The 16,945-nt window shown below is 49.2% G+C and overlaps 6 protein-coding genes across 6 annotated transcripts; 2 read left to right on the forward strand and 4 right to left on the reverse strand.

Moving 5' to 3' along the window:
* Nucleotides 1–187: 187 nt before the first annotated feature.
* On the forward strand, nucleotides 188–3,967 carry FOMMEDRAFT_153152 (AAA-domain-containing protein; the record flags this gene model as incomplete). Its single annotated transcript, XM_007263894.1, has 6 exons — nucleotides 188–935; nucleotides 992–2,461; nucleotides 2,525–2,772; nucleotides 2,848–3,166; nucleotides 3,229–3,330; nucleotides 3,399–3,967. The coding sequence occupies 6 exons, from the start codon at nucleotides 188–190 to the stop codon at nucleotides 3,965–3,967; spliced, it is 3,456 nt and encodes a 1,151-aa protein (XP_007263956.1).
* Nucleotides 3,968–4,191: 224 nt separating this feature from the next.
* Nucleotides 4,192–5,881, reverse strand: FOMMEDRAFT_78233 (uncharacterized protein; the record flags this gene model as incomplete). Its single annotated transcript, XM_007263895.1, has 5 exons — nucleotides 4,192–5,095; nucleotides 5,168–5,325; nucleotides 5,399–5,476; nucleotides 5,534–5,682; nucleotides 5,755–5,881. The coding sequence occupies 5 exons, from the start codon at nucleotides 5,879–5,881 to the stop codon at nucleotides 4,192–4,194; spliced, it is 1,416 nt and encodes a 471-aa protein (XP_007263957.1).
* A 208-nt stretch (nucleotides 5,882–6,089) lies between these two features.
* Nucleotides 6,090–7,153, reverse strand: FOMMEDRAFT_119111 (CDP-diacylglycerol-serine O-phosphatidyltransferase). The gene is made up of 3 exons (XM_007263896.1): nucleotides 7,017–7,153; nucleotides 6,735–6,960; nucleotides 6,090–6,670 (listed from the first exon to the last, which is right to left on the reverse strand). The coding sequence occupies exons 1-3, from the start codon at nucleotides 7,127–7,129 to the stop codon at nucleotides 6,284–6,286; spliced, it is 726 nt and encodes a 241-aa protein (XP_007263958.1). The 5' UTR covers nucleotides 7,130–7,153; the 3' UTR covers nucleotides 6,090–6,283.
* Nucleotides 7,154–7,363: 210 nt separating this feature from the next.
* Nucleotides 7,364–9,212, reverse strand: FOMMEDRAFT_104073 (DNA primase, large subunit; the record flags this gene model as incomplete). The annotated part of the gene is made up of 8 exons (XM_007263897.1): nucleotides 7,364–7,724; nucleotides 7,781–7,932; nucleotides 7,984–8,256; nucleotides 8,307–8,444; nucleotides 8,500–8,580; nucleotides 8,636–8,756; nucleotides 8,814–9,080; nucleotides 9,136–9,212. The coding sequence occupies 8 exons, from the start codon at nucleotides 9,210–9,212 to the stop codon at nucleotides 7,364–7,366; spliced, it is 1,470 nt and encodes a 489-aa protein (XP_007263959.1).
* Nucleotides 9,213–9,626: 414 nt separating this feature from the next.
* Nucleotides 9,627–12,132, forward strand: FOMMEDRAFT_18052 (glutamine-hydrolyzing asparagine synthase). The gene is made up of 9 exons (XM_007263898.1): nucleotides 9,627–9,807; nucleotides 9,860–10,008; nucleotides 10,068–10,617; nucleotides 10,674–11,067; nucleotides 11,126–11,276; nucleotides 11,337–11,378; nucleotides 11,441–11,517; nucleotides 11,587–11,705; nucleotides 11,808–12,132. The coding sequence occupies exons 1-9, from the start codon at nucleotides 9,642–9,644 to the stop codon at nucleotides 11,942–11,944; spliced, it is 1,785 nt and encodes a 594-aa protein (XP_007263960.1). The 5' UTR covers nucleotides 9,627–9,641; the 3' UTR covers nucleotides 11,945–12,132.
* Nucleotides 12,133–12,761: 629 nt separating this feature from the next.
* Nucleotides 12,762–16,746, reverse strand: FOMMEDRAFT_166145 (Dbl domain-containing protein; the record flags this gene model as incomplete). The annotated part of the gene is made up of 5 exons (XM_007263899.1): nucleotides 12,762–13,799; nucleotides 13,853–13,914; nucleotides 13,975–14,805; nucleotides 14,856–15,675; nucleotides 15,731–16,746. The coding sequence occupies 5 exons, from the start codon at nucleotides 16,744–16,746 to the stop codon at nucleotides 13,151–13,153; spliced, it is 3,378 nt and encodes a 1,125-aa protein (XP_007263961.1). The 3' UTR covers nucleotides 12,762–13,150.
* Nucleotides 16,747–16,945: the final 199 nt, after the last annotated feature.

The following is a 16,945-nucleotide window of genomic DNA, read 5'->3' on the forward strand; positions in this document are numbered from 1 at the left end:
CTACAATCGTTACATTTTCTTACATATACAGATAATTTATCGCTTTGCCATAGCATTCTTGTGTATTGTAAAATTTTGAGATAGGCGTCGATCAGTTTCGGAGACGCGACATTTCTCGATTCGTCAGTCCTTGCTTTCTCTCCGTCTACCGCCTCCTTAGAGTTGAGAGGCCCGTAATATTTCTTGCATGCGCTCTTCTCTCCTCCGTCCACGCTCTTTAGTGACAAAACGAGCCCCATGTGCTCAGCGCGTCCTCTTTTCTTATTCGCAAACAGCGCGATATCCACGTCGCCAGCCAACTCAAAAAACAACTACGAGTCCTAGTCCTAGTAATACTTCTCGCACGCCTAAGAGGTCGTCCTCCTCTTCCTTGCCTGCGGGCACTCCGTCTTACCCACCTAGCTTACCTGCAAAACCCGATGGAGAGCCGAGTGGAGCTGTCGCCTCTGCTGGTTCGCCGCCGTCGCCACCTGAGGAACCCGAAGAGAACCCAGAGGATGAGGGAGAACAAGAAAAGCCTTTGGGGGAACCCGAGAAGGCGAAACGGACTCGTCGGACTAAGGCTGAGATTTTAGAATCAGCAGCAACATCAGACAACTCTGTCCCACTACCTCCGGAACTCAACATCCTATGGACGCCCGATACGATGGAGGCTACGTCGCCTTCTGCGCTGCCGCCACCCGAGATCTTCCAGGAAGTGCTTACGGACTTGCTCATTACACTACACCCGCAGACACAACACCGTGGCGCGTACGCATCTTCATCTTCTGCTGGATCACCTGTTGAGCCTACGCTGGGGTTGTATTGTCCATTTGAGGGAGGGGATTATATTATTGATGAGACGGTTAGAGAGCTTGCGAGGAGGACGGATTCGGATGTGATCGTGTTGGATGCTGTACAGCTTGCTGCTGGGCAGGCTGGGTGTTTTGGAAAAGGTTCGTCTTGTACAACGTGCTTCTCAAATGATAGTTTCACTGAGATGTTTTGGTAGCTGCTTCTGTGCTTCAGCTTCCTCAGAATCCACTCCATTTCCGTGCACCGGTGCCACAACCTTCACCTATCCCTTCGTCCAAGCGCAGAGCGACAGAGGACGAGTACGACGACGATGAGGAAGGTGACTATGGAGGTGCTTTCATACCCTCACATATGACCTTCCACGTCCTCTCACCAGGCGGGATGCGTCCAAGTCGACAATCCGTGTCGACTTCAAGCACATCTCGAGGTTCATCAGGAGCAAAAACAAAAGCATTCTTTGACGAGTTAATCAACACGCCGTCCCCTAAAGATGCTGAAGCTCTATCTCAAGGAAAACGTCGATCGCGATTAATTTACATTCGTGATTATCCTACGTTAGCTGCTTCTGCTGCGACGTGGTATCCGTCATTACTAGCTGCTGTCCGACAGAGGAGGCAAGGACCTATCTCCCGCCCGACTTCGCCAGTGACGAATACTATGACTATTGTATTTGGGATGACACCGCCTATTGTACAACCTTCTTTCCCATCGCATTTCGGAGGTCCTGGTTTACTCGGTTTGTTTAACTCCCGACAGAGTTCGCCAACTGTTGTGAACCCTCCTTCACGACCTGGGAGGTCTGATTACGGTGAGGGTGAATATGCAGAGAAGGCACGCGAGAGGCGGCTTAGGGAGCGATTACGAAGGTGGGAGAGAGATGAACCTGGGTTTTATGACGAGATGCCTCGACTACCACATTCCAACGACGGTGTACACGGTGGGAACGACCGTACAGGGTTCGTCATGGTTGGTCCACCTTTATCAGGTATTTCCAACGCACCTCCGGGTCCGTTATTATCCGCTTTGCAAAACCGAGGGCCCAGCCCACATGGAGATAGTGAAGACAATTCTGCGTTCTTCCGGACGTCTGTTTTGGTGCCGAGTGTTAGAAATCATGGGATGGAGAGGAGTTGTAGGACTGCGAGACGGAGGGAGATTAATGAGTTGACTATGCGGATGGCTGTAGACTCGATTGGGGGGAGGTTGGAGGGGAGGTTCTCTCTTCCTGAACCTTTACCATCGGGAGAAGGAGGGGTAGAAGCTTCTGGGAAGTCTTCCTCCTCGGAGAATGAGCTGCATGATGCTGCGAGGATGTGGGAAGAGTGGGGGAAACACGTCGAAGCATGGACGAACGTGAAGGACATTGCAGATCGTGCAGTCGGGACAGTCGTAGCGAATAACATCTCCACAGCGAAGTTGTCTCTGGACTCGACGCCTGTTCCGTGGCCTGCTGTGGTGTCTGCCTGGTCTATACGTTCTTCGATTCGTGAGATACGTAAGACGTGGTTGCAAGAGTCGGGTGGAAAGACTGTTAGGTATTCGGTTGGTGAGGAAGAGGAGGAAGAGGAAGCGCCGCCTACGCATGATGAGGTTATTCAGCGAGTGAAGGAGGAGTCGGATTTGACGCCTCATGAACAGAGGTTGCTGGGGTGTATTGTAGATGCTGGTGAGTTGCGCATTTCTCGCTCTCTACTATGGATTAGCACTGAATTTCTTTATAACTTCTTAGCGTCAATGCCAACTTCCTTCGACCAAGTCCACCTCCCCGCACATACCATAGATTCCGTCCGAACCATCGTATCTCTTCCTCTTCTTCATCCTACTGCTTTCCAGTCAGGTATCTTGAAACAGCACAGTATGACTGGATGCTTGCTGTTTGGCCCGCCTGGGACTGGGAAGACCTTGGTTGTTCGAGCTCTTGCTAGGGATGCAGGGTGTAGGATGTTAGCTGTGCAGCCTTCGGATGTTATGGACATGGTAAGTCCTTCTCCTATAGTATTGTAACAAAGGAGAAAGCAGATACTAATTTTTTCCCAACTAACGTATCTCTAGTACGTAGGCGAAGGCGAGAAACTCGTCCGCTCCCTCTTCTCCCTCGCCCGCCGTCTCTCCCCCTGCGTAATCTTCCTCGACGAGATAGATGCGCTCTTCGGTGCACGTTCTTCCGCTCGTGAGACTGGTGGGGCGTTAGCACATCATGGAGTGATTACGGAGTTTATGCAGGAGATGGATGGGTTGAAGACAAAGACGGGGAATGGGAATGTTATTGTTATTGGGGCGACGAATAGGCCGTTTGATTTGGATGATGCCGTGTTGAGACGGTTGCCGAGACGGTTGTTGGTTGATTTGCCTGGGGTTGGGGAGAGGGAAGGTATGATTTTCTTCTTTCTAGCGTGAACCTACGAATGGCGAGGAATAACATATCCCTTGTAGAAATTCTGAAGATTTTGTTGAGGGATGAAGAACTTGCGCCTGATGTGGACCTTGCGTGGCTTGCGAAACGGACTGAGATGTTTTCTGGGTCTGATTTGAAACGTGCGTTGCTTTCCTCCTTTTACCATTGTGCTTTAAACTCATTAAATGATCATGATTGAATGTGATAGACTTGTGCGTGTCTGCCGCGTTGGATGCTGTTAAGGAAGGTATTACTCTGCCCTGGGCAGTTCCTTCTTCCACTTCCGGGACAGCTGAAAGTGCCACTACCGAGGCGACGTCAACCACGACCGCTGAGAGCTCCTCAACCACAGCCAATGAAGACAAAAGCTCAACGACAACTGCTGAGGCTCTTACCCGTGTCGAAGACACGTCTTCTGAGGCTGGAGAGTCTTCTACCTCACAACAATGCCCTTCCTCACCCTCACCCACATCATCAGAAACAACCTCAACCTCCTCGCAAACAACCTCAACCCCAGACTCAACCCCACAGTTGACCAACCCACGAACCCTCTACCTCCGTCACTTCACAAAAGCACTCAAAGAAATCTCTCCTTCCTCCTCCGAGTCACTCGGCAGCCTCGCTGCCTTGCGAAAATGGAACGAAGAGTTTGGGGAAGGTATGAGTCAGAAGAAGCGGGCGAGGAGGATGTGGGGGAGAGGTTCGTTTGGTTTCGCAGATCCTGAGGGGAAGGAGGTGTTACCTGATGGGAGGGTTAGTGTGTCTGCGCCGCCGTGAAAAAATAACTTAGAGTGGAGTTGGGAGATGATTGATTGGCTGGCTAATAACTGCTAATGGCTCACTTATTTTTGTTTTGACTGATTGAGACGGGTGAGAGATAATGAGTGAGAGATAATGAAGGGTTAGAAACGGAACAGTTGCATATAACGGATTTTTTTCATACATACGTTATAAAATAGCTTATTGTTCCTCATTGCATAACTGTTCGTATGGTATCACTTTCATTCAACTTGCTTTGCTTTGACTTTGGTTCTCTCCTCTCCAAAAACTCGTATATATACATAGAATAATATGAATGAATGAATGAATTTACTTTTTATACGGGGAAGATAGGACTCGAATATATGAAATGTAGAATATAAGAAATGAGAGGGGGGTCTTATAGAATGAACGATGTTAGCGTCGGCGACTGCTCGTCCGAGTAGGCTGTTCTCGTATTGCAGCGAGGTTGTCGATGTCGATCGCGTCGTCTTGTCCGTCATCGTCGGCGTACATGTCTTCGAGAGTGTCTTCTTCCTCGGGAGTGTCAGGTGTCCTGTATCAAGTTTAAGCCATTCATTAGAGACAAGTATTCTTGAAAAAGAAGGGGAAAAGGAAAGGAAGACGTACGTAGCTCGTCTCTTACTCTTCCCATTCACTTTAGCCAAGGAAGACTTTCTCAGGCGACCGCCCTTCCTCGCTCCTCCTTGACTCTGCGTCATCTGCTGAGTCCGCGACTGAGTAGTCCCCATCTGACTCGAATCCCCAATCTCTTCCTCTTCCACCTCCCCATCCTCATCTACATTCCTTGCCCTCACCCTCCTCCTCTCAACCATCCCCATCCCATCCCTCACAGCCTCCTCACCAACAGGTATCAACCCTTCCCTTCCCTCTCCCCACTCTTTCTGACACTTGGGACATTTCGGAGAGACGTTCCGCCTCCTGTACGCTTCGTAGCAGTGTTTGTGTAGTGGGGCGTTGCAGTTCGTCGTGGGGCACATGTAGCCCTTTGTTACGAGGTCCAGGCAGGCTACGCATTCGAGGAGAGGAGAGGAGTTGGGTGAAGAGTCTGCGTCTTCGTATGTGCTTTTGAGGTATGGGCCGAGTTCGAGGAGGGAGCGGGTGCCGAGGGAGTAGCGGCCTCGTCTAACACACGTAGAATTGACAAGTTACGATTTATTGATGTGGAGATATGTATTTTGATTTTGGGATACGTACTTGCTTTTGACGAGCCAGCCTCTCGCGACGAAACTCGCAAGGATGACCTCGCCCTGTGCTTTTGTCATTGATGAACCTTTCAGATGACTTATTTCGCGTAATGCTCCTAGTGAGGATAAGGAATAGGCGTGCTTTGGAGCTAACATGATTTGCTCGACCTAGATGATAGTAAGTATGATATCCAGTCAGAACTGAGGGGGGATAGGACTCAGTGAGTAATGTAGTACGTACAATAGCTTTGAAGAATGCAATTTCCGTAGCACTATAGTCCGAAGCGAGTTGTGCGACTTCGTCGCTCTTCGTGTTTGTCTAAACCCATTCTGATCAGATATTTCCTAAAGCCAAATGAATACGTAGGGGACATACGATAGCATACATGACAACTCCCGTATCCTCATCCTTGAAACGCGCAAACTCGAGGTCAAGGGGGTCAAGTAACCGCTTAATCTTGTCCAAGAATAAGTTCCATTCGTTCGTCCCGTCGATGAACTCAATGTCCAGAGTAGGTTCTACCCCTAAACGAATCAAATTAATAAATCTTCCAATCAATTGAACGCGTTATATGCGGAAAGGAGCCAGCTGCTCACTTGCAACAGTCTCCGTACATGCTTTCCAGAGTGCTTTCGCGATGGCCTCGCTCATAACTCTTCGAGACATGGCTGCCTGGAGGTACAATCTGTATATGTCAGACGAATGTACTCGCGTCGCTACCATTTTGGGACGTTGAAGAGGCGTAGAACGGGAGAAGACGCGGTCAAAGATGGCAGAGCGATGAAGAGGTGCGCGACGCGTCGGGACTCAAGAAAGAGACGCGTTTGATGCTACATCCGGCAGATCCCGTGCATGCGAGAATAAATTCACTCAAATTCATATCTGTCTGCAAGGTAAGTGTGCAAAAAATATATGGAAGTAGTATATTTGCCGCAGCACTAATCTCCATCGAAGACATCCGTATTGTACTGATGTATTTTATTTGAATATCAAACCTAAATCATACTCTCCTCTCTTCATGTACCGTATATTCGTCCATCATTTCCAATCATCAATCGTATATGCCATGATCGTGAAGAAAGAAAAACGAAGAGTGGGAAATGATAATTAACGTCCTTCAAGTCGTTAAAACTTCGGAACTCGCAGCGTCTTGCTGACCATCGCCGCCGCCCATAAGCCAAACACGAGAGACACTTGGTGTATCTCGCCGCTACCTCCAGGTGCACCCCAAAGCTGTATAAGCCTTAAAGGAACGCCCTCTTTCCCCTCGATCCAACCCCTTGACGTCCAAAATGCTAAGAGTGTAACGAGACCGAGTGTCGATGGAATTGGGAGCCCTTCGAAGTACTTTGCTTTTCCAGACGAGTCTGTTGGAACAGAGGCGACTGTGGCGTTAAACCTGGCGAGTCGTGCGAGCCCGCAACATATGAATCCGGTTAATACCACTGTATCCAAATACGTTCGCAAGCCAACCACAAAAGCAAGAAGTGCCGGAGCGACACCAAACGAGATCTGACAGTAAAATTTGTCTTAGAAAGACTTTATTCAATAAACCTAAATCGAGGTCCGAACTCACCAAGTCAGCAAGACTATCAAGCTCTTGACCAAGCATACTACTCGATTTACGCCACCTCGCCACCTTCCCGTCAAGAAAATCAAAGAAGCACCCCGCGAGCGGATACGCCAAAGCAGCGTAGAGGTGGCTCTCGTCATTCGTTAAAAGGTAGCGTGCCGACGAAAATATGGAAAAAGAACCACAGAATCCGTTCATTATTGTGACCAAATCTGCAAGTCGGAAATTTCTGAAATGGTACGATTATGTTAGGAGGGGTTTCGGGATTAAAATCCGACGACGTACCGTACGAGACTGAAGTGACCTTCTGTGTCGAGGTACTGCTGCAAGGCGACTGCTTCGCCATCACCATTTGCCTTTGCCTGACTTGAAGGCTTTCTTTGTCTTGTCTCACTCATGGTGATAGCCAGGCGAACGTTTCTTTCAGACGTTACGGTTGAAAGGAAAGGAACGATTGCTCGCAAGACGCCAAAGGCGCACCACGCTTTAGCACGTGCAAACGTCATTGCTGTGCACGAAAACTCAATACTGTACCTTCTGATCGCACATCAACGTATAGTTTGTCCACGACATACAAAGGCGAAATGTACTCCAATAATTTAGAAAAACAAAACAGAAGGAAAATAGATTATTTACAGTTCCATGGCATGCTCGTCCTTTACCTCCGTCTTTACGGCACCAGATGCTTCCGCTTTTGCCTTCTCCAACTCCCTGCTCTTCGCTGCATACTTATTGGGATGGCTCACGCTTTCCCCGTCGAGGCCCTGTCCACGCGGCACGCCATGCGTCACTTCAAATACCTTCGTACACGCAACGTGGTAATGCTCCTGCTTCACGACGCTCATGATCTCGGGTAAATCTGCTGCAGTCAGTCCTTGTGGGCCGTACGTTGCAAGAAGAGCAGTCTGAAGTCGATCAGCGGAGAAATGTCGATACGGGCACCCATGGCATTCCTGCGGTCCCGGTTGGTTCTGTGTGATAATTCGCTGGCATCTGTTTGGCGTCGTTCAGTGCTTCGTGACTACACATAAGAAGAGGTCATCTCTTACGTGTAGGCAGGATAGTTCGTCCGTTTTCCCTCTAGACCGTACGAATGGCGGATGTTATACTTGTACTCCTTGTTGAATTTATCATCGGTGATCCTTCCTCCGAAGGCCTTTCGCCAGAACACGATGGCTTCTTCAATTGAAAGGCCGACAACCTATCGTGCTTCAGCATAAGTGCTTATCTATTACGTAGGACAAAGCTTCACCTTCAAGAACAGCCCGTACTGCAGCCGACCGTGGTGCTTCAGATGACGGTCCTTGCGTAGGCAGTCGTGTAAATGACGCATGCACATAGGCCAGTGCTTCTCCGCCAGCTCATCGATCATCTCTGCCTTCACCTCTTCTCCATCACCGAGGCTGTCCGCCGAAGTATATTCAGACGCAACACTCATTCCTGAAAGGAAACCCTGTCCAAGATGCTCTAGGATGGGCATCAAGCGTGTGTCCTCGTCCAATCGTGGTAAAGCTCTCGCCGTTTGCTGCAAACGGTGTGAGATGATCATTATGCTAGAACCACCGAAATACGCACCTCGAGTGCCGCTTCTAGTCTTGTTTCGAACTCCTGGAAGACGATGCTAGACTGGTCCTTTGAGGGAACGTAAGCCCAACCACCCTTGAGAACTACACGCCTCTTTTCTACTAAGTTTGGCACTCGTGTCCATCGAACCTGATGTTGCAAGTCAGCATAGTTCACCTAGGTTGCTCGTGTATTTGTCGCTCACTTTATACCACGAAGTCTCTCCAGGACTCACTATCCTTAAGTCATTCATCAGATATTCGTCCCTTTCCTCCTCCTTGCTGAGCTACATGCAATCATAAGTCTGACTGAAGATTCTGATTGAGATGAAGTGTGCATACCACCAGCCATCCAAATTCCCTCGAATCGAGGAAGCCCTTCCTGTCTTCACTATCATCCATCTCATAACGAACGCGGAAAAGTGTTGTTTCAGCTTTCACGAATCGCCTCCGCAACTCCTCTCTTTCAACGAGGGATATCTAATAAGTATTCGATTGTAAGGAGTCTAAGGATACGCACGATCGGCAGAATGCAAGTCGAAGGACAAAATGACTAATATGATCTTTCCGCCGCTCACTCTCAACTGCTTTGTTTCGTCCCAGCTTTTCTTGCGTTGCAGTCAGCGGCAAGTACTTTGCTTGCTGCGCTTTTACTATCGCCTTCAATTCGTCGTATGTCCTGTTCCGGACAAGAGAAGCTTCAATCTCAGATAATATTCTTAGCCTGTCAATGGCGAAAGTCTCAAATTCGTCGAGAGTTATATCCTCGAAGGGAGGCTTGTCATAACTAGATTACACTTGTCAAGTCGTTATACGCGTCAAACTTTAGCAGAACTACTCACAAATTGAGACGGTACGGGTATTTGAGTACTCCATGCTTTTGCACGAATCCAATCCCGAGTCCACTGGAGCCGAACATTTCGAGCTGAGTTTGAGGTAAAGACGGGTTAGATGAAGGCTGGTTAGGACAGACGAGAGACGCGTCGTTGCAATTTCGCGCACCGTGACTGCGTTACGTACCGTGTTCCATGATTGTCACAAGAACAGAATCTTTGACTTTTTGTATTTACACGACAGAAATACACATAGGGAATATATTGGCACATTAGGATTACGGAAAGCTATAACAACATCGTTTTCAAGCTCCAGCTGCCTTGCGCTCGTAACCTGAGGTAGACGGAGGACGACGTGTCGAGGACGTTATCTCTATTTATCGGAGATAATCCGAAAGCGGGCCGAAATATCGTACCTTGAGCTTGTTTGTGTGTGAGTCACTGTCTACCGACAAGAAACTTCAGCAACTCGCTCAGTGACAAATTACTCTCCAGATTGCTCTCCATCTACCATCATGTGCGGCATCTGTGCTGTTTACGGGCTAGAAACCCCAACATCGTCGAGGACAAAGGTCCTTGCTCTATCTAAGAAATTACGGCACAGAGGACCAGATTGGTCGGGCTGCTATGTCGGCAAGGAAGCAATTTTGGCACACGAGCGTTTGGCAATCGTCGGTGTCGGTGAGTAACATCGTTTTAATATACTAAAATGAATCTCTAATCGTCAGGCTAGATACTGGAGCTCAGCCCCTCCTTAGTGAAGATGGCAAACAGATCCTCGCAGTGAACGGTGAAATTTACAATCATATATCTCTTAGAAAGAGCTTGGGTCAAGATGTCAAATTCAAGACGCATTCTGACTGTGAAGTCATTCTGGCACTCGTAAGTAGTTTTTCCAGTGCATATATGCGTGTCTTTTTCTGACACGGGTGGGTGTACAGTACAAGAAACACGACAAGGAGATCTGCAACTTGCTAGACGGAATGTTCTCCTTCGTCCTACTCGACGAATTAGTCAATCCTTCTCGTATCATCGCAGCTCGTGATCCTATTGGTATCACAACGCTGTATCAAGGCTGGAACTCGAAGAAACCGGGCCTCACATACTTCGCATCTGAGCTGAAAGCTCTCGTAGATGATTGCGACGACATCATTTCTTTCCCTCCGGGACACGTCTTCGACAGTAGCACCGGAAAAACAGAACGCTATTACAACCCTTCTTGGTGGAACAGCGATATAGGTCCTATCCCGACCACACCCGTGGATTTGACGCTTCTACGTGAAACCCTAGAAGCCGCTGTGCGCAAACGCCTGATGAGTGAAGTGCCTTATGGTGTCCTTCTTAGTGGTGGGTTAGATAGCAGCTTGATTGCTTCTATCGCCGCTCGAGAGACGGAGAAAGTCGCACAAGCACAATACGAAGCGCGGAAGCGCAAGTTAGCGGAGGCTCGGAGTGGTCCTCCGACACCCAAGGGCGAGATAGATGAATTCCGTATGTCAATTCATTTGCATATCCCCTGCCTTACCCGTATGCTTAATCTTCAATAGTGACACTCGCTTCTTGGCCTCAACTTCACTCCTTTTCCATCGGTCTAGAAAACTCTCCCGACCTCCTTGCCGCCCGAAAAACAGCACACTACCTCGGGACCTTCCACCACGAATACGTCTTCACCGTCCAAGAAGGACTCGACGCCATCCCAGATGTGATCTATCATCTCGAAACATACGACGTAACGACAGTACGCGCCAGTACGCCGATGTATCTTTTGAGTCGGAAGATCAAAGCTATGGGAGTGAAGATGGTACTCAGCGGAGAAGGCAGTGACGAGATATTTGGTGGATATCTTTATTTCCATGCGGCTCCGGATAGGGAGGCGTTCCACCAGGAATGTGTAAAGCGTGTCAAGAATTTGCATACTTCGGATTGTCTGAGAGCGAATAAGTACGTTCTTTCTTGCGCCTGGTCCATATGTCGAATATGTCGAACGAGGTATTGCTAGGTCCACTATGGCTTGGGGCCTCGAAGCTCGTGTTCCGTTCCTTGACAAGGCCTTCCTGGATGTAGCTATGAACATCGACCCTGCAGAAAAGATGTTCAGCAAAGGCGGCGCACAAGAGGTAGATGCGGATGGTTGCCCAAAGATGGAGAAGGTAAAGCAGACAGATTCTCAAATTCTTACTTTAATTAATTCTGAGGGATTGAATTCGCAGTATATTCTTCGCAAAGCATTTGATTGTGCACCAGATGGCAAGGCAAGTCAACCTAGTTTCTAAACGTGAATATACAATGGGGAAGGTCAATTACGAATATATAGCCTTACCTTCCTCGATCGATCCTTTGGAGACAAAAGGAACAATTCTCTGACGGGGTTGGGTATTCCTGGATAGACGGGTCAGTATTTGTCTACTTCTTCCTCCTATTTAACTTCATATCCTTACTTTAATATATATCTCTATCAAGCATGAAAGCACACGCAGAAGCCACCGTCTCCGACACCGACTTCGCTCAACGCGCCTCTCGCTGGCCAGTAGACACGCCCGATACGAAAGAAGGCTACTTCATTCGCGAGATTTTCGAAAGTAGGTCTTCCGTTCACTTCCTCCCCTCCTCCGCTTTTCATTCATCCACGCATTTATTTTAATTTCCTCCTCACCGGTCTTCTTATATTATTTTCTATCTAGGCCACTTCCCGACAGAAGCAGCAGCAAAGACCGCAGTCCGCTGGATCCCGCGCGGCGACTGGGGCTGCTCGTCCGATCCCAGTGGACGTTCCGTTGCCATTCATAACGCAGCTTATTCCGTCGCTGACTCAGATTAGATAGATACTGAGATAGAGCTCCTCAGTCCCTAACTACCTTCCACTCCCAAAGTTCTTTGTTATGTTCAGACCTTTCTTCCCCTGATCACCCACGTTTGCGAGTTTGGATATTGAGATTTTGTTTCTCATGTAGAGTCAAATAGTAGAGGAGAGGAGGTATATATTATTCATTTCCGGCGAGAGTACACATCAAGCGATCCAAACTACTTATCTTAAAAAACATGCCAGGAGAATAGAAAAGCGAGAGAATAGAAGAAAGAGAGGAAAGAAAGACAAAAATAACAAGGCATCAACTTATAATACACGTTAGAATTCCCTTAAAATAACGAGAAGAAATCGTGTCTATCTTAGAGTAAGAAGGATCGTTCATACTGAGCAGGGAGGGGGGACAAGCATGCGCCTCCTTGAATAATCGTTGAATATAAAAGATAGGAAAGGTCACCACGTAAGAAAGACAATTGAGAAACGAGTTAACAACAATATCACGCAGGGGACTTCCTTCAGCAGATAGGTAAGGTGGTCGTGTGAAGGAGCGTTCATAAGCTTACAGTTATCCTGACATAACACCAATTAATATTAGGTAGGGAGCCAAAGGGAGCCAAAAAGGAGGCAATACGTTAAGGAGTGGGAGTGTCGTCGAACACGTAAAGAAACCGAAAGAAAAAAAATATAACTGTCAAAGGGATACAGAGAGAGGATCTTACATGAGAACGAAATAATATCAATGGATGGAACCGTCAAAGGAGCGTCGTACGTATAGCTGATATCGTTAGTTCAAGTTAAAATCAAAAGAATGTGCTGGTATAGGTTGGGGAGAGAGCGGGGTGGATATCTGTTTGAGAGGGTTGGGTTGAGATATGTATTAATGATGATTTGCTTCCACGGAATAAGGGAATAGAAAGCAAAGCTATTGAAGCAGGTAAAAAGCACACAAAGCATGGACATTTACATGGAACGAACCATGACTGACGAACAACACATCACACAACCTGAAAAAATATTCTGAAGCAGAACTAACGCGCCAAAGCAGTGAAAAGCACCACGAAGAGTAGAGAAAAGGAGGGGAATCAGGGGAGAGGGGGAGGAGAGAGGAGGGATAGAAAGTAAAGTGTATCCGATTAAAACGTGAATGAATGTAAGAGATTGAGCCAAAACTAAAAGCTAGACTTTAATAGCTGGAACTTGGACTTGAACCTGAACCTGAACCTAAACACCAACGTTCAGCTGCGAATCTCGTTCCATGAGCTTGCGGTATAGACCCACTCCAGAATCTTCAGACGGTGCGGGTGACGCGAGGAGTTTGTTAGCTGCTGCCGCAGGCATCTTAGCTCCGCTCGTCTGAGAAATATTTCGCACTCGTGTCCGTGTCGACGTAGGTGTAGTCGTCCCAGCAGAGCGGGTACTACCATCCCATGCGGGCCGAGACGCAGTCGCGCTTGTCACAGTAGACTTGGCAGACGCATGTCCATCCTCAGAATGTCCAGGTCGCCGCGAAGTTGGCGTAGCCTGGGTACGTCGACTCGCTGGACGCACGTGTGGATGATAATCACGATGGTGCATATGTGGTTCCGGGCTATGAACGAGCCGATTCCCGAACTTCGCATTCGCAGACGACTCTCGACCGTAGCCCAACGGCGTGAGCGCACCTCTACGGTTACCCGCTATTGGCGAGCGAGCCTTGGGAACAGCAGGCTTATGGATCGTGACTTTGTCCGCGCCCCAATACGAGAAACTCATCTTGCTCTTCCGATCCGAGTCAGAGGAGTCAGCTCCGTCGTCCTCTTCTTCTGGAGGCATGACCGACGATCTCCCTGTTGGGGCAGCAGAGTGGACAGTTGCTCGGGATCGCACGACACTATGGATGTGCTGTCAGTAATGAACCAATCAAAAGAGGACAATACAACGCACTCGTCCATCGCAATGACGCCTTGCTTGGGATCAGGCACGCCGGCAATAGCCCAATTTTCAATCTTAAGGAACAAAAAATATCAGCTCAATATGCGGATCAATTAGTAAAGCATACTACTCACCTTTATGAATTTATAGAGATTTCGCGGCTTTGTATGCGCACCCTTGCGACCTGTTGACGCATATTTTGCTTTCGCCTGCAAGTCTGGTAACGAATTTGTCCTCGAATTTGTCGAAGATGCAAGGGGTAACGTTGTAATTCCCGTCCGTTGGCATCGCAGCACGACGTCATTAAAGACAACCAACCACAAGTCCTTCTTCCCACCAACGGCGTTCTGACTGCTTTGCTGTAGGACGTCGCTCAGTCTGCGGAATGAAGACTTGCCCTTTACGTTCCGCGACGAAGCGTTGTTGGCAGCAGAAGGTGGAGGAGGTCGTGCAGGTGACGACTGTGGTTGCGACTGGGTCTGGGAAGGCGTCACAAGAGGTCGCTCTTCAACGAGGAGGCGTGAAGGCTTCGGCAACGCAAGTTGCCTGACCTTCTCAAGCCCTTCTATCCGCGCAAAAGCATCCCGCGTGCGATCCCGCTCCTCCTTCTGTATCTTCTCATCCTCGATACTGCGGACGATGGTCTCTACCTCTGCGACCATCATTAACGTGCTTTCGTACTCAAAAGTGCTTGGATCCGTATGGTAAAGCAAGTTTTGGAAAAGCAATGGGTATTTGAGTAAGCGTTGGAATGGTTTCGAAAGCGAGATGGCCAGCCCAGTCTCGCCCTTCTCGACAGCATCCTGTTCTAATCTGTGTAGAGTCTTGCAAACTTTCACCCACATAGCGCTATCCTGATTCTTGGGTTTCTTCTTATCGCTTGCTGTGGATAAAGCATTGTCGACTTGCTCGAGAGCTCGCTCGAGGTGTAGCACATATGTTGCATATTCGCGTAAAATATGCGACTAAATACAATTTTAGACTTCAAATTGGAATGATGAAACATGAAACTCACATTAGAAACGAAAACATCAGCCAAACTTCGAACAAGAGGGTATTGCTCCTCGTATCGCTTTCTTAAGCCTTCGCTTAGTGTAATATGGCCATTAAAAATTCCAGTCTCGATAACCTCCAAACATTTTCGTAAGTCCTCGGGTAGTTGGTTCGGAGGGACCGAGTCGCCCATCAGGGAGTCCGGTTGGGGTGTTGTACGCCTCAGCTTCTTCAAAACCCGTGATGCAGAAGTCTTGTCCGTCTTGTCCGTCTGCCCCGTTGCTGCATAGGAGACTTCACGCTCAGGCACAGTTCCGTATATAGACTGACGCCCAAGCGACGCACTGGAGCCTTGCTGCGCGACACGCGGCGGTGGAGGCAATGATTGGTGTGAACGACTTGGGAAGGGAAGCGGCGCTTTGCCCCGCGGTGTTCGTTGTGCCGTAGTATTGTAAGGCGATCGAGGGTGATTGAACTTCGCGATCGCTGCCGCAACAGCAGAACTAGCAATACCATTTCGTTGTTGCACGCGACTAGTACTCCCTGTATAGCCTCTGCCGATTTGGTCTTGCGCCTCGTCGTCATCAGAATCGGGCGAATCCCCGTCAGCATTATGTGCGCCATTCTTGGACGCCGCAGGCGTTTCCGGTCGTAAGCCGGGCGTTGGTGAGAGAAACCGTGCGGCGATGGGAAGATGATCAATAGATTCTCGCGGAGATTCGACGCGAGCAAAGTATTCGTCATTCTCTAGCGGTGTAGGTGAACAGATGGGTGGTGCAGCGTATGGATGTAGCAGAGGTTCAATGAACGTTTCTTTGAGCTTTGTTAATTCAAGTACATATCTGTTTGCGCATAAGTTGAAAAATGCAGATCAAAACAAACGTATTGGACACCCACCGTTCCTCACTTGCCACGATCTCCCAAAGAACCTCCTGACGCGTACGCTCTCGTGGACCAATGTTTGAAACGAGGTCTTCCTCAGCAGCTTCGCTCCACGATGCAGTCGCAAGTATCCGGCTGGAAGACTGACTTGCCTGAGAGTACGGCGTGTTCGAACGCATTGAGGCGTTCAAGCTCATGTTGTCTGCGAAGTTTTTCTGGGAATTCGGCGATATCGCGGTACGCGTTGCTGTGTTTGTTGCCTTTCCTGCAGTCCCATTGACACCCTTGGAAACATTTACTTTTGAAGTCGACGCATTGCCTGTCCCACGCGTTTCCGATCCATGCACGGCCTGGAAGCGTGACACTGTGGTCCTGAGTGGTCCATTGGGCGTTTTGGGCATTGCATCGCCATTACTCGCGGTATTACCACTTCCTCCGGCCTTTGCGTGTCCGCCGTCGTTTGCCGATGTATCCGCGCCATTCGCACGACCAGATTCAGACTGGTTGCTGACTACACGCTCGAGCGGCGCGGGCGTCGGTGGTGGCGAAAGGAAAGCGACTTTCTTGTGCCCGGCGCTATCTGGTGGAGAGCTTGCTTCCGCTGTTGCCTTGCGGGCCTTATGCGAAGCAGCTGCGGCGGAAGCGCCGTCAATAGAATTATATCGAGGCGCTTCTGTGCGTGTAACGGTTCCCCCACGTTCGTCAGTCGACGGCGCACGCGAGGGCGGGCGTGCAAGAGACGGGGGAGGGACGGGAGTGCGTGTAGACGATCGGGATTCCGAGCTCGCCTGCGAGTTGGTATGCGAAACGGAAATAGGCGTTCTGTCGATAGGCGGGAGGGGCTTTGCTGAGCTGAACGAGTTGGGCGAGGGATCGAGTGGGCCCTGCGGCGGTGGAGGCCATTGACGAAGAGGTGGGATGTCGAGTTTCTCTCTGTCTCTGGCGGATGGGATATTGGGGTCGACGTCTGACGGGACCAAGAATTTCTCGCGCTCCTTCTCCTTTTTGAAACGGTTGAAAAGAGCCTTCATTTTGCCAGCGAGGGCGTTTGGGACGCCAGGGAGACGTCGGGGAGCGGGGCGAGAGTGGTGGTGGAGGCGGGAAGGAAGTTGGAGGAGTTGAGAGAAGAGGGACGACAACGTGCAGGCCTGGCGCTTATTTGAACAACTAACTCTGCCTGCTTTTCCTGTCCTGCCAAATTGAGTATCCAAACACAGATCTGCATCTGCC

The sequence above is a fragment of the Fomitiporia mediterranea genome (genome assembly GCF_000271605.1).
Source record: "Fomitiporia mediterranea MF3/22 unplaced genomic scaffold FOMMEscaffold_3, whole genome shotgun sequence".
NCBI classification, from domain to species: domain Eukaryota; kingdom Fungi; phylum Basidiomycota; class Agaricomycetes; order Hymenochaetales; family Hymenochaetaceae; genus Fomitiporia; species Fomitiporia mediterranea.

Coding starts and splice junctions, on each gene's coding strand:
- FOMMEDRAFT_119111 (XM_007263896.1), bottom strand. CDS start 7,129: ATGAGTGAGACAAGACAAAGAAAGCCTTCAAGTCAGGCAAAGGCAAAT. Junction 6,961..7,016: donor GGTCACTTCAGTCTCGTACG/GTACGTCGTCGG, acceptor GTACCATTTCAG/AAATTTCCGACTTGCAGATT. Junction 6,671..6,734: donor TTGATAGTCTTGCTGACTTG/GTGAGTTCGGAC, acceptor TTTTACTGTCAG/ATCTCGTTTGGTGTCGCTCC.
- FOMMEDRAFT_18052 (XM_007263898.1), top strand. CDS start 9,642: ATGTGCGGCATCTGTGCTGTTTACGGGCTAGAAACCCCAACATCGTCG. Junction 11,379..11,440: donor ATTGTGCACCAGATGGCAAG/GCAAGTCAACCT, acceptor ACGAATATATAG/CCTTACCTTCCTCGATCGAT. Junction 11,706..11,807: donor CATTCGCGAGATTTTCGAAA/GTAGGTCTTCCG, acceptor TTTTCTATCTAG/GCCACTTCCCGACAGAAGCA.